Here is a 14,838-nt window from a genome sequence, read left to right as displayed (position 1 = left end):
ACACTAGAGGACGATCAAGTTTCCTCCCCGAAAGGCGAAGGGAGAGGAAGAACCTGCGTGAGCGAAAAAGGACACCATCAAATTGACATCTTCTATAGAAAGAGATACAAAAAGCTACTGTGATAAGTGAATGACAAGGTAGTATTGCCCTCATCTCTTTTGTTGCCTACAAGTCATGCAGCCCCTAGTCTCCTCCCCTCACACTTCATGCCAGAGGGAGAGAGATCTCAAGCGAGTTGAAGCCTCATTATACAAAGCAGCGATGCTCATTCAACGGACTTAACCATCAACTTCTCGATGGACTCAATCGTCGAAGAGCTCGTAAGAACATGATATGCTCCATGCTCCCCCAAGAAAGCTAGTGGAGAATTTCTTACTCTATATCCTATTCTTAGCTATGCAAAGTGGGCAGCTTTGTCCCTTTCACCCCAAAGGTACTCGCCCATCCAACCATGTAGGTACTCGGCCACCCAACTACTTAGGTACTCGGCCACCAACCACCATGTAGGTAATCGGAATCAGACCTCTACGCAAGTACTCAACCACCCGACCCTTGCGCTTGTCAATCTGATGTAGGTACTCGGCCACTCAACCACTGCACTTGGCAATTGGACCTTTCGACTCGTCAGCCCAACCTCTACATTCGAAAACCTAGCCACTACATATGGCGACTTGACCTCGCTCTTAGCCGCACAACCTTAGCACCAATTGTAAGGTTTCGTTCTTATTTTTTATTATAGTAACATGATTTTGTCTTTCGATTGTTTTACATCCATTATATTTTGTCTCTCGATCGCACAATCTCAATTCTATTCTACTATTCATTGGTCACACGACCTCAACCTCTAAAGCTTAGTCGCGACTCTAAGTGCTTTGCCCTATCACAACCTAACATCAATTCTTGAGCTAGGTCGCGCGGCCCTAAGTATGTTTTGTTGCTTAATAGTCACTCAACCTCAGCCTTCATTTCTCTATCTTGACTCTATTTCTCAGCGACCCCACAACCTTAACCTTCTGTCCCTATCCTCATGATTTATGAAATTGAACTCCTCTCCCTAACTAGGGTGGGGATCGGTGTTCTTATAACAACCCCCTCATGTTATATTATACTATAATAGGCTTTACTGTTGCTCAACATTTAGTTATGCAGCATCCAAATAACCTTATGTCAATCCACAAGCTTGGCTACACAGCCTCAACTCACAGTATCTCAGACCCGCCTGCATGACCTTATTTCATTATCTCAGCTTATCTACATGACCTCTATCATGGTTGTACAACTTTATTTTTGTTATTTCACATAGGCAGCATGAGCCCCACGGTGTTCTATTACTTTATAGCCTCACGATCTCAGCTCTGTTCCTTAGGCCACACAGTCTTAGCCTTGGCCACATGGCCTCAGTTCCATTACTCAATAGCAACATGACTTTACAACCTAACTTTGATGCCTAGTACTGTGCTCCACAGTAGTCGCATGACCTCAACCTCTGTTGCCTGACTCCATCTCTCAATGCTTCTGCCTTAGCCACATAGCCTCACCTCAATTCATTAGCTAAGTCGCATGACTTCACCTTTTAGTGCTTCATCTTTGGCCACATGACCTTAGTGCTATTACTCAATGGTGACACGACCTTGCGGTCGAACTTTGCTACTTAGTTTTGTGCTTTTTAATAACCTCACAGCTTCAACTTAGTTGCTCAGTGATCACACAACCTCAGTCTAGGCTACACACCTCATCGCCCAGTTACTCAACATATTTCATCTTTACCATAACAACCCCCATCTTCACGGTCTACAAGATTGAGATCCTCTCCCTAGCTAGTGTTGAATCGGTGTGCGCTACATTATACAACCCCTTGGGGCTATATTATACTATAACAACTCCCGGGTTATACTATCTTATAACAATCCCATGTACTATACTAGGCTATAACAGTCCCTTAGGATTATACTATACTATAATAACTCCCATCCTCATAACCTACGGGATCGAGTTCCTCTCCACAGGATTGACAGATAGACTGATTTTCTGATCCTCTTGGTATTCTTATCCCCATGCGAAATTGATTTTCTGGTCTTTTTGATATTCTCATTATTATCCTTAGGCGGAATTGATCTTTCGGTCTTCTTGGTATTCTCATTATTATCCCAAGCAGGATTAATCTTCTGCTCTTCTTATTAATTTTATTATTATTCTCAGTCGGGCCTGATCGGATTTCTTGCCTTCTCCATATTCTAAAGTCCCCACGATCGAAGGATCGAGCTCCTCTCCTTGATCGAGGTTGATTATATTTTGGGCCTTCTTAGTATAATTGTCTCCATGATCGAGGGATAGGGCTCCTCTCCCCGATCGGAACTAATCACATTTTTAGCCTTATTGGTTTTCTTATCCTTATGATCGAGGGATCAAATTTTCCTCCTTGATCGGGGCAAGATTGATTTTCATATTATCTAATATTCTTATTATTATCCTCACAACCACAAGATTGGACTTTCTCACCTCGATCGGGATATGATCGACTTTCTTAAAGTCTTGACATTCTTATTTAACCCCTGACTACGGGATCAAGCTACTATCCCTAATCAAGGCAGAATCAATACTCCAATAATATGATGAACTTATTTATCCAATGACATTCCCGAGTCAAGGCAGAATCAACTTTTCTCGGTTGAGGTATGCATCGCCCTCTCAATGCACCCAACATGTTTGCATATAGGACTTCCTTTGAATGGAACTCTTAGCCAAGCTGATTTGGTCATTGCCCTCTTCTATGTCTGCACAAGGGCCCATGCTCCCTAAGAGTTGGTCCTAGTCTCTCCATTAGATTTTGGCCTTATAATATGACTATGTTGATTGGTCCTTCTCTGATCACCACTTTTGGCAAGTACCTGATGGCCACAGTCCACCCCATATTTAGTCGGACTTCATTCAACTCCGCTCCTCAATCCGACTTAAAGGAGGGACATGTGATGACATTCGGGGCTTCCCGTCTAAAGGAATCCTTGCTAAGCTGATCATCTTCGACACCACACTTATATCGGACTTCATTCGACTCTGTTCCTTAGTTCGACTAAAAGGAGGGACATTTGATGGGGTCTCGGTAAACTTGGTCGGGTCATCACCCTCTTCTACGACTAGTTGACGACCCACTTAGATTCGGGAAGGCCACTCAAGGTCTTCGCTCCCAAGCACTCCGCTAATCGATCACTCAACTTTGCTTCCAAACCAACAAGAATCCTCTTCTGAAGTGCTCAACCTTCATCCAATGGAATCCTACCCAGACTGAGGTTACTTTCTAAGTACTCGGCTTTACTCTTGATATGTTGGTCTCTGCTCCCGAGCACTTGGCCTTGGTCCCACGACACTCCACTCAAGCTCAAGTTATTTTTTGAGCACTCAGCTTCACTCCTGACTTGTCAATCTCTGCTCCCAAGCACTCGGCCTTTGTCCCGCTACATCCCACTCGGACTCGAGTCACTTTTCAAGCACTCAGCTTCACTCCTGGACCAGTTGATTTGTGCTCCCAAGCACTCAACATTCATCCCCAGCAACGCCCCATTAGGACTCGGGAAGGTTACTCAGTGCATTCTCGAGTATTCATCTTTCGCCCAATGACGTTCTATTTAGACTCGAGAAGCCCAATCAACTATCAGCGAGAGAAGACTAGTATGCCTCAACCTTCGACAACTCACGCACCTGGGCGACGACCTGACAACCTCTGACAACTTGCATAGAAGATACACCTAGTCAACGACCTCAAGCATGTTAGAGGTATGGTCCAATAGTTGTCGCCCTTGGTGCCCTACCACCCTTCATGCGACTAGCTTGCACCCAACGTGTCACTCATGTGGTCGCCTACATGGCTGACTTAGAGCTAGTGTAGCAATCTACGTGGAAATTTCCTTCCATCAACTATATAAAAATCGATGAAAGTGAAGGTACAATAATTTTTCTTATTACATGTAGAGACAATTTTTCTCCACCAACAATCTCTCCTCTCTCCCTATTTTTCTTTCTCTCTTGCATTTCCGCAAGCTTCGTCTTTTAGCGCAACGCTGACTTGACCGTCGGAGGAGTTTACACAAAAGGAGATTTTCACAATGCCAAACAGATTAGAAGTTGATCCTTTAGAAATAATTGATGCATACTAACCCTCCTTGACAAATAAAGAGAAGACAAAGACTTCCTTTGGAGATCTAGAAGCTTTTAGATTGAATCTAATACATAAGATGATCATGTTTCAGATTTGTCTTACTCCAATCTAGAAACTTAAAATTCTGTATGATGTGGTTGGTTATATTATTCTAAGACATTGTTTTGCAAAAATAATGTTATAGTTAGCTATCGATTTGTTGATGTTCTTGCTTTTGTATTTGTGTCTACAATTGTGACCAACTGGACTGGTTTTCAAGTTCAAAGAGGATTTAGCTGATAATTGTTGTTGTTCACCTTCAAGAAGTTTGAGCAATTCATCTATTTTACATTCTACTTAGAGTAACAAGCACCTCCTCTAATAGGAATTCATTTAGTTTTCAACAAGAAAGTGATTCAAACATGGTGGATGTAGGCTTGGTCCAACAAAGATTGATGATCTAAAGTAAACGATTAGAAGACCTACCATAAATATAAGCCATCTTCCTTGCCACATTGAACTATTGCAAGCAAAGGATATGAACCAAACAAACACAAAGTCCCCAAGAAGACTAATAAGATCTTTCCCTTCAATCTATTCACACGGTGGTGTTGACTCTCTCGATATTTTCACTCTGCAACAAAAAGATGGAATTCGCCATCTCAGCAGTCCCACATGGTTGATCCCACGACCATCCGTAAGGAGGTAAATCGAAAAACTGTAGTTGGCTACTACGAGAGAGGATATTATTTTGGCTTCGTCGAGATTCGACCTTTACCATAAATACAAGCCATCTTCATTGCAAGCAAAGGATATGAACCAAACAAACACAAAGTTCGCAAGAAGACTAATAAGACCTTTCCCCTTCAATCTATTCACATGGTGGTGTTGACTTTCTCTATATTCCCACTCTGCAGCAAAAAGGTATAATCCGACACCTTAATTGCAGCCCCATACATGGTTGACCCACTATAACAAATTTGTCCTACAATAACCAAGTCAACCATGCCCTAGGAGCTCAATATTCCCACTCTATCTTCTATATGTTGTTTCAACTCTATTTAATTTACCTAGCAAATTAATGTCTCTAGCTATCGCAAACACTTGCAAATTTATTTTTGACTTTTGATAAAAAAAATTGATGTAGCTAATTGATTTTTGTCTATAAAATTTCTCAATATTTGATCTACTCTTATTTGATGATCAAATTGAAACTTATATATGAGGAGTTGAACTTCAACGGATCATAACTTTTGACTCGGATATCAAAACGAGGCATAGTCAATTGCTAATCGAAACTATTTCAGAGATCTTTATTCGATATGGGATAAAATTCATACTGATCCACTTTCGATCCAATCCGACATCATTTAGTGCTTCATTGTGGCTACGAACTTATTTTTTACTATTTATAGTAATTTTCTATTTTTAATTTTTTTTTGATATTTTTGACTTTTTCAAATTAAGGTTTGATTTACGATCTATTTATATACATGTTTAGCCATTTATGGTCAGTTAGGAGATGATTAAATAAAATTTTTTTTTGACAAAAATCTATAGAGGTGACGCTCCACAATTCTCCTTGCTCTATTCTCCTCCAATCTTCGAGAATAATCACTATTCTATTTAGCATCACAAAATATTTTAAAGATTGAAAGGTCTTGATGATCTTTTAAAATTTAATTATGTCATATGATATATCTGTTGATTTATATGCTTTTTAACATTGATACTAATTCTACTAGTTGCGATGGTAGATATAGTATTTTCTATCATAAATATTGTGAAAGATATATTACGTAATCGAATAAGTGATGATTAGATGAATGATAAATTTATTATCTAGGTAGAGAAAGATATATTTTTTATGGTTGATAATAAAATTATTATAATTATTTCATGATACTTTTTGATCATAAAATTTTATATATTTTTTATTTTATTAATTATATTATATTGTCCCTATAATAATATTAAAATAAATATATTTTAAATAAAAAATAAAATGAGATACGCTTTTTAATAATTTTAAAATAAAATGCTCTTTTCAATAATGAAAATAAGAAACAATTTTTTAATTTTTACTAAAGTATATTTATGTGAGAGAGTAGAATACAAATAATTAACTAGTAGGGTGCATTGTAGAAAATAAACAAACTATTTGTTTCGAGCCACGGGAGTTGCACGTGAACTCTAAATCCCTGACCCTGGTTCCGTTCTGCCGGTTCGCTCGGCCGCCGCTTCGCGTGGGCGCTGCGATGGAGGACATAGAGGACCTCGTCGGCGCCGGCGCTCCGCCCGGCCTCCGTCTTCCCGTCGCCGCCATCGGTATCAAATCCAAGAGAAAGCCTAAATCTCGCCTCCTGTGTGACTCCGTCTCCCCAAACCCTCACATCCCAGGCACACAGGTCCTACTGTCGAACCCCTTTCCTTTCGTTTATTTCTGGGTTCAGTATTTTCTCCATGATGTTAATGTGTTTTGTTTAATTTGGTATAGACGGTATACTTGAAGACGTTCGGCTGTTCGCACAATCAAGTAAGTCTGTCAGCTGCATCTGTTAGGCTTTTCTCTGGTGGTGTTGATGCATGGAGACGAGACAGATGTAGTTCACATCACAAATTTCATTGTCTGCAACCTGCCATATAAACGAATTAAAATTGAAGTGGGAAGAACCCCTTGTACACTGTTTAAACATTCAGTCAATATTCATTTCTTAGATAATTTTTTTATTTTCTCACTAACTTTAGCTAAAATTTATTGGGTAAAAAATTTCCAATCATTGCGATCAAGTTAATTATGTTACCAGGCATTAGGTAAAACCTTAGCTAACATGTTTATGTTACTGTATAAGGGGCTTCCATTAGGGCTGTTATGAAAAGATCTGCATCTTCTTCACCATCAGTGTGCTCTTCATCAATGATAAATTACTGTAGCTTTATCTTTTGAATAATGCTTTCTTTTCTGTATATTTCAATGATGGATAAATGCCTAGACTAGCTTCCTGCCTTTGCTAGCGGCAGATCGAGCCAACAATGCTTGAGTACCCTTCTGGCATGTCTTGACCACAGGCAAGGACCTAATAAAAAGAGAGTTGACCCCGGGTATCATATATCCTGATTATGCTTCACACCTTGACTAAGCTACCCACATAACCTCAAACAAAAAGTTCTGTCATCTAATACCAAGTACCATTCATGATTTACACGTTAAGATAGTATATGGGAACATTAGCAAACAACCAGATTCACAAATGAAGCAAATTATAAAAATTTTTTTGTCCTCAAAGAAAAATGAGGAATCTATTTGTGAATCTACTTTTAATCCTTTTTGAAGAAGTTTGTGATGCAACACCTAAATCAAACCATCAAACCACCCAAGAATATGAAATGAAGTAGATGAAGCGAAGAAGATAATAATTCAAAAGTTGAATTGAAAATCATATTAATTCAAAGATAATTAAAGTACATGACTCCAAACTTCCTGTATGGACTTGACTCGACAACAAACTTAGCAATTAAATATTCTAAATACAGAAAATATGCTAATCTTGATAGGGATTATAATTATTTCATATTCATTACCAAAATAGAAAATGCTAGATGACAAAAATCAAATCTCCAATTGTTGTAGATGTGTCAATTACGAATAATTTTCAATTTTCCCTTTATCGTGGATGAGCCAATCTCAATTTAATCTCTAATTTATTTTCTTCAAAATTATTTCATTTTTTGTGTTCCTTGTATAATGAACTAATAGAAAGAGAAAGCGAGTTGACCTTTGGTATCATATATCCTGATTATTCTTTACACCTAGACTAAGCTGTCCAGATAACCTGAAACAAAAAGTGCTGTCATCTAATACCAAGCGCCATTAATGATTTATCCAATACAAGGTTCAATGTGACTTAGATATTATGGTGGGATCCAACATGTCATGCTAACGAACCTTAGCCATTGATTTTTGAGGTTGGCTATGTGTCCTCATCTAATCTTTTGCCAGAAGGGTAACCTTTTGATCAATTCATGTTAAAACCTTTTGATCTTTCTAGCGGACACATGCCACCCATCTAAACATTATTGTGTTTGGTGGGTAACTCTATCTTCACTAGCTACTTTACCTCATGCCAAGTTTTATGAGACATCCTTGCAGAATTTGATATGAATGCTTGATTGATCTCATATAGTGGTTGCCAAAAGATACCCCCTGATCTTCTTTAATCATATGTGTTTTGATCCATGCCCTCACTTTATCTTTCTCCTCTCTCATGGCACCCCCTCTTAAATAGTGTGGCTGGCTCAGTTAAAAAAAACTATTACCTTTCCCTACAATATTTCTCAACTTCAAGAGTCTTCCATGAATACAATTCAAGTCTTCCATAAGTACTTCCTGCTCAAATGCAGTCTATAAACAATAGAGTATGTATTGGAAAAATTTTTTTATATGGAAAAAGAAAGGGCTGCCTCCTTTTGTTTATATCATAGTCAAATGGAATAGTAATGTATACCAACTTGACAGTTCTTGGCAATTCACTATTCAAATTTCCATTCTGGTTCTGGGTTTTAAAGGAAAGGATGAGGTTATTTTGGTGCCAACTGGTGTATTTTATGTTTACTAGGCATTATCAGTGTCATCAATGACCAACCAGAAGGGAAGGGAGGAAAAGGAAGAATATTAAGAAGAGAGGCACACCTTCCACTTTGTTGTTCGTTGGAATTGTTTGCTTGATCACCCTTCTTCCTTGTCGAGCTTCCTTGAAACTCCCTTACTGAGATTGCTGCTCAAGGGTTGTTCTCCACCATGATTATGCTTATTGAAACTGGTTTTATTTTTATTCCAGTTTCAGTATCGTTGCTCACCTCAAGTGGCTCATATCGTTCAATGCCCATTTTGCATGATATGAATGGCATTTAAAACCACGATGCATACCAAGGCTAAAGTGTCATGCCAAGTTGGAGTATCAAGAAGAAACTATAAGGAGATGATCACTTACCTAGAGGAGCTGGAGGAAACCCTAGTCAGCTCACCTCATATAAGGAGGCTCACAACTATAATAGTCCTAAGGATTTGAAGAAAACACTAGTCAGTTTGCCTTGCATCTTGTTATGGGAGAAGCCTTGCCTGACTTCCCCTTGGCTCATATCACCAAAATAGGAGGAAGCCTCACATTCTGAATCATGGAAAGTAGAACCCAAGTGCATATGAGGTGGAGGAAGTCGTCGACTCACCTCACTTCACAGGATCTAGAAGAACCTTGCATTTTGAATGAGGGAAGTAGAAATCATATGCACATGAGGTGGAGGAAATCTTGTGTTGAGATCATGCATCTACTCCTGCACATGTTGTTCAATTGCCAGAACATGATTCATCCATGCCAATTGATTTTTTAAATTGTGATGCAAAGTACTGCACAGAGCACCCTAAAGGCCATGTGAGAACCATAAATATGCATCTGCGAACTTTTGAAGTTAATGTAAGTTGGCTAGTATAATGTTTTTTTTAGACAGTGCCATTGTACTTTTTTTGGGATGTATGTTTGCAAGTACTTATTAAGTTACAAAGAAGTGATTCTTTTGGTGTTATCTTTGAAGTGCTCATTCTTTCTCCTATGTTTGCTAAATAGAGTGATAGTGAATATATGGCGGGTCAACTGTCAGCATTTGGCTATGCTGTGACGGAGGATCCTGAGCAGGCGGACTTATGGCTGATAAATACGTACCTTTCTTGTTCATAATCTTCAATTGTTATTTTTTGTTTCTCCCTTTGACTTCATGTCAACTTGTTTTCTTCTAAACATTTTGTTAAATCTTAATGCCACCTTCAATCAATGCCTATGCTATTCTGTTACATGGTCGTTTACATCTTATGCCCCGCCACATTCATGGTACTGAATTGTAATTTGGAAAAAGAAACAGGAGAAATTACTTTGTATGTCACTTGCAGGGGCATATAACTAAGTTTGACACTTCATGCATGTTAAAGTGTTAGCTAAACATTATCCTTGAAGCTTGTCTCATCCTGTTTGTCCTCTACATGATTACTTTTAGGGCACATTTTCTATTACCGGTAATATTTTCTTAACCCCTTAATTGACTAATTGCTGCAGATGCACTGTTAAGTCTCCTAGTCAGTCTGCAATGACAACCCTTATAGGGAAGTGTAAAACTGCAAAAAAGCCTTTAGTAGTGGCGGGATGTGTTCCTCAGGGTAGTCGTGATTTGAAGGACCTTGAAGGCATTAGCATAATTGGAGTGCAACAGATAGATCGTGTTGTTGAAGTAGTAGAGGAGACTTTGAAAGGCCATGAAGTACGGCTTTTAAACAGGAAAACATTGCCATCACTAGATCTCCCTAAGGTATTTCTTGGAGGTTGTGCATTGTTTATATAATCATATTAGAGTTAGTTTCAGAAAACAAACTTGTTTAGCTATTTTTCACTGATTCTAGTATTTTTATGATTCCAGAAGTGTGTTTTTGATGTAGAGTTGATGATCTGTTGTTCAGATCTTTACTTGCAAGAATACTTGTCTAACTCTTCTGTGTTTCTGCAGGTAAGGAAAAACAGGTTAATTGAAATTCTTCCGATAAATGTTGGTTGTTTAGGTGCCTGTACTTATTGCAAGACAAAGCATGCTCGTGGCCATCTAGGGAGCTATACAGTTGAAAGCCTTGTAAGTTAGCTGAACTAAGGTGTATCTATAGAATTATTCTTTTCAGATATAAGACATATGTTGATGCAGGTAGAACGTGTAAAAAATGTTATTTCTGAAGGAGTCAAGGAGATCTGGTTGAGCAGTGAAGACACTGGTGCATATGGTTAGTGATTTTTTGGTGAACTATTTTAGTTAAAACTGCCATGGCTCGGCGTTGTCTTACCATGCTTAAGGAGTACCTCTTTAGGTGACAATTGAATCAAACGTCTACTATATATGTGTCCGGAAATGTGTATGAACTCAAGGAAATGATAGCTAAATAAATTTTCTATCAAAGATCTAAATATATTTTCATCTTATAAACAGGAACATCTTCTTAAAAAGGAATGCATACTATATAAAAGAACATCTATCAGTAAAATTGGTGCATAGAAAATAAAACACTGAACAAAAGGTAAAACAAGCAAACACAAATTAAACAAAAAATTGTTTTGAACATGTTCGAGTATCTTTGAGCAACTCTATATATGCTAGTTGGAACTAGTCAAGACCTGGAATACATATGCTTGCCTATAAAATTTGAAGGACAAGGAAAATATAGAGTAAGAACATATCACAAAGTGGGTAAGAGGAAGAGGATAGATGTGCTTGAACATTATCTTATTTTAGAACTCAAGAACCAACACGAGGTACACGTCCTAACTTTTTAGGTTTCTTTTAAGCACATAATTAACTTTCAATCTTTATCACATTTATTTTATCATGAATATGGATCACTAAAATCATCTGACACATGGGTCAAAGCCCTCATAGGTGGTAGACAACAATATAGTGAATAATGCAATATTGACCATATGCAATGCAACGATGCCACAAAGCTCGTAGGTAGTTAGGAGCCTTGATTATATACCTACGCTTGGAGTATTCACTTTTTAGCATTTATTTTCACCATTTACAATAGCCACTTGTTATAGCCATCCTTTCACTTTAAGCTTTTGCACAATAGTTATTAACTTTTGGGTTTAAAATAGCATGTCGCTAAATTACTTTTAAGTAATGATTAATTTGAGGGGCTAACCTATTCCACCATTTAATAAATGTTATGCTAATTTAACTGTGTTAGAAGATGGTTTGAAGGTTTAATATACTATATGTAAACAAACATGTAAAAATGGAAGAAAATTAATATTGATCATGGAAGGGAAAACAATTTAAAAGACGAGTGACTGGAGCATCATGTTATAACTTGAAAATTTCTCCCCTTAGATGTGACCCCACAAGATGTCTCACATGATTGATAAACAATAGAAAAATAAGCATTCATTTCACCCAAGAATTTAACCCATGATTTTATTTAATTTTCAATTGGTTTAGCATCATTTTAGTTCCCTTTCTTAAAACAATGTTAGCACCATATATAATCTTTTAACACATTTAATTCATGCACAAGGGATCATATAAGTTTACCCACATCAAAAGAGAAGAGCCAAAAGTCCTCGAGGTTAGTTGCTCCGCATTAACAAGTCTCTACGTAATCACATAAGTATAACTTAATAAAAAAAATCCAAATATGGCTAATATAAAATAGGAATATTAAACCTCAAATTCCATGTGTTCCTTGGATTAGTGGATCCAATCTTCTTCCATCATCCTCAATACATCTCAATTTTTAAAGTAAATGGTTGTACTACCCCTTAAATCCAATTTATCAAAGTCAAGTTCACTAATATCATTATGTAAATCCTAAAAATATAAGTTAGACAAAGACAGTGTTGCCTAGCTACTCTCCTTGAGCAAACAAGTGTTTTAATGCGAAAAGCTCATACTAAAGCCTTAAAGTTGGGAACAAAGAAAGGGGAGGAGGAAGCATGGCTAATAGTGTCACCAAGTTAGCTATTACCGATGGCGGCATGCGGGAGGGGTTGTTGCTGCCGGGAAGAGAAAGGGAACGAGACAATACTAGAAGGTCGGGCAACAATGCTACAACATGCCTGATGGTTGGATGGTGTTACTTGGGCATGTGCAAAGGTTAGGTGGTGCTCCATGTGTGTGTTCAAGAGGTGATTGCATCTCAGGCACACGGAAGCAATGGCAGGCGGCTTCATGCAAGTGCAATAGTGGCTTCATGCGAGGGCAACAACAAGCTACTACACGCAAGGGCAATGTGGGTGTGTTAGAGCCATAACTGGGAAGGAAGTAGGTGAATGTTTTGAGGCAATACATGGCTTGTGAACGACCACATTGGGGAGTGGAGGGGAAAAGGGTTTTATATACTTCATAGAAAATTAACTTTCCCACTATCGCAATTACCACAATTAAATTGGGTTAGCTCAAGTGTAAACTTGGTTCAATCTTAATTTACACGTAGATCCAAATCGAGTTTAGTTGGGATCCACATGATTGTAATCTCCATGCCTACGTGATGGACTCACCCAAAACTTAATTAGGCCATAGATCCCCCAAAGCCAATAAGTTGGTTCACTTCTTGCTTAAGTTGGTTGTCTAAATTTCAAAATATATTAAGACAAAAAAATTAAATATAATAAAATTTGATATCTAATAAAAAATTATTGTAAATAATGAACTAAAAGTGATTGCTCGTATGAATTAATGTTGGAAATTGCCAAGTATCTTCTATGTTAGCTTATACAAAGAGTGGTTAGCCTTTCTCTTTTTATACCTACAATTGATACTGCACCATGAGCAAAATTACTCGTTTAGATGAATAGGAGGAAAGAAGAGGGAGAGGGAAAAGATCATGTTCTTGACACGGGGAAAATATGATCCCCTGTATTGTTTTTTTCCTTTTTCCTCCCCTCTCCCTCTTCCCTCTTATGATCCTATTGCTCCACTCAAGTAAACAAACCATCTGATTGAGTTAGTGAACATTCAATTATCTGAGCAAAGGAGAAGGCAATTATTAGTCTTAGTTGACTTAGATGCAATGGTTAGAACCATTTTGTTTCTGGTATTTTGATTTCTGAGATTGTATAATTTAATTCTTCACGTTATGTATCTGATAATAAATATTAGGTCTAAGTGAGATGCTGAATTGCAGGTCGGGATATTGGAAAAAACCTTCCAATTCTTTTGAATGCTATTATTGCTGAGCTTCCTCCAGATAGGAGTACCATGCTTCGCATAGGCATGACCAATCCACCATATATACTGGAACATTTGAAAGAAATTGCTGAAGTACTGAGTCACCCATGTGTGTATTCGTTCTTACATGTTCCTGTTCAATCTGGGAGCGATTCTGTCTTAACAGTAAGTTGGATAAAAGATTTCTTGTGTCTATCTAGATATGACTTAGTATCTGCAACTTATGGGTCTGTTGACAATGTTAGGCAATGAATCGTGAGTACACTGTAAGTGAGTTCAGAACAGTGGTTGACACTCTCAAAGAGCTTGTTCCTGGGATGCATATTGCTACTGATATAATATGTGGTTTTCCTGGTACTTTTTTAGTTTATTTTATTAATTTTATAAATTAATGTGGATTTTTTTATGGTTCTTGATATATAGTTTCTCTTACTTGTCTTATTTCTTTGTGTGATTTTCTTAGAACCTATGAATAATCAGTAAGGCCTTACTATCATGATATAGATACTTTCTGAATAATCCTTACTATCATGATATAGATACTTTTTAATATTTTTCAAGTAATTATTCATCATGTCCTGAGATGTCTCCCGATTGCTGCTGAACATTTCTTGCACATTTTAGGTGAAACAGATGAAGATTTTGAACAAACTGTCAATCTTATAAAAGATTACCAGTTTGCACAAGTTCACATATCCCAATTTTATCCAAGGCCAGGTATGCTCTGATAGTTTTAGTCACTGGCAATTTGTTTGTAATTCATTGTATATTTTGTAAGCTTATCTGCTGAGCAAGTTAGATAAATTGGCAAGAAAGCATTATGCCTGGGAAGATTGCTTTCCTTAAATTTTGCCTTTTTCTTACTAGCTGACCTAGTTTAAATTTTAAGTGTTTTAACTGCACGTTTTTGATAAAATTATTTCTATCAAAATAAGTTATTTAAATCTAAGAG

General features: G+C 37.6%; 1 protein-coding gene across 1 annotated transcript; it reads left to right on the top strand.

Moving 5' to 3' along the window:
* Positions 1-6,346: 6,346 nt before the first annotated feature.
* On the top strand, positions 6,347-14,603 carry LOC141831010 (uncharacterized; the record flags this gene model as incomplete). The annotated part of the gene is given in 9 exon segments (XM_074718461.1): positions 6,347-6,541; positions 6,631-6,669; positions 9,755-9,846; positions 10,238-10,487; positions 10,683-10,802; positions 10,872-10,947; positions 13,843-14,051; positions 14,132-14,240; positions 14,511-14,603. Coding segments are annotated over 9 exon segments (1,138 nt in total), but the record flags the coding sequence as incomplete, so codon positions are not given.
* Positions 14,604-14,838: the final 235 nt, after the last annotated feature.

This window comes from Curcuma longa, chromosome 6 (genome assembly GCF_044706935.1).
Source record: "Curcuma longa cultivar G26 ecotype Majalengka, Jawa Barat chromosome 6, ITB_CL_G26_1.1, whole genome shotgun sequence".
NCBI lineage: Eukaryota > Viridiplantae > Streptophyta > Magnoliopsida > Zingiberales > Zingiberaceae > Curcuma > Curcuma longa.
This window is presented reverse-complemented; position numbering and strand designations above follow the sequence as displayed.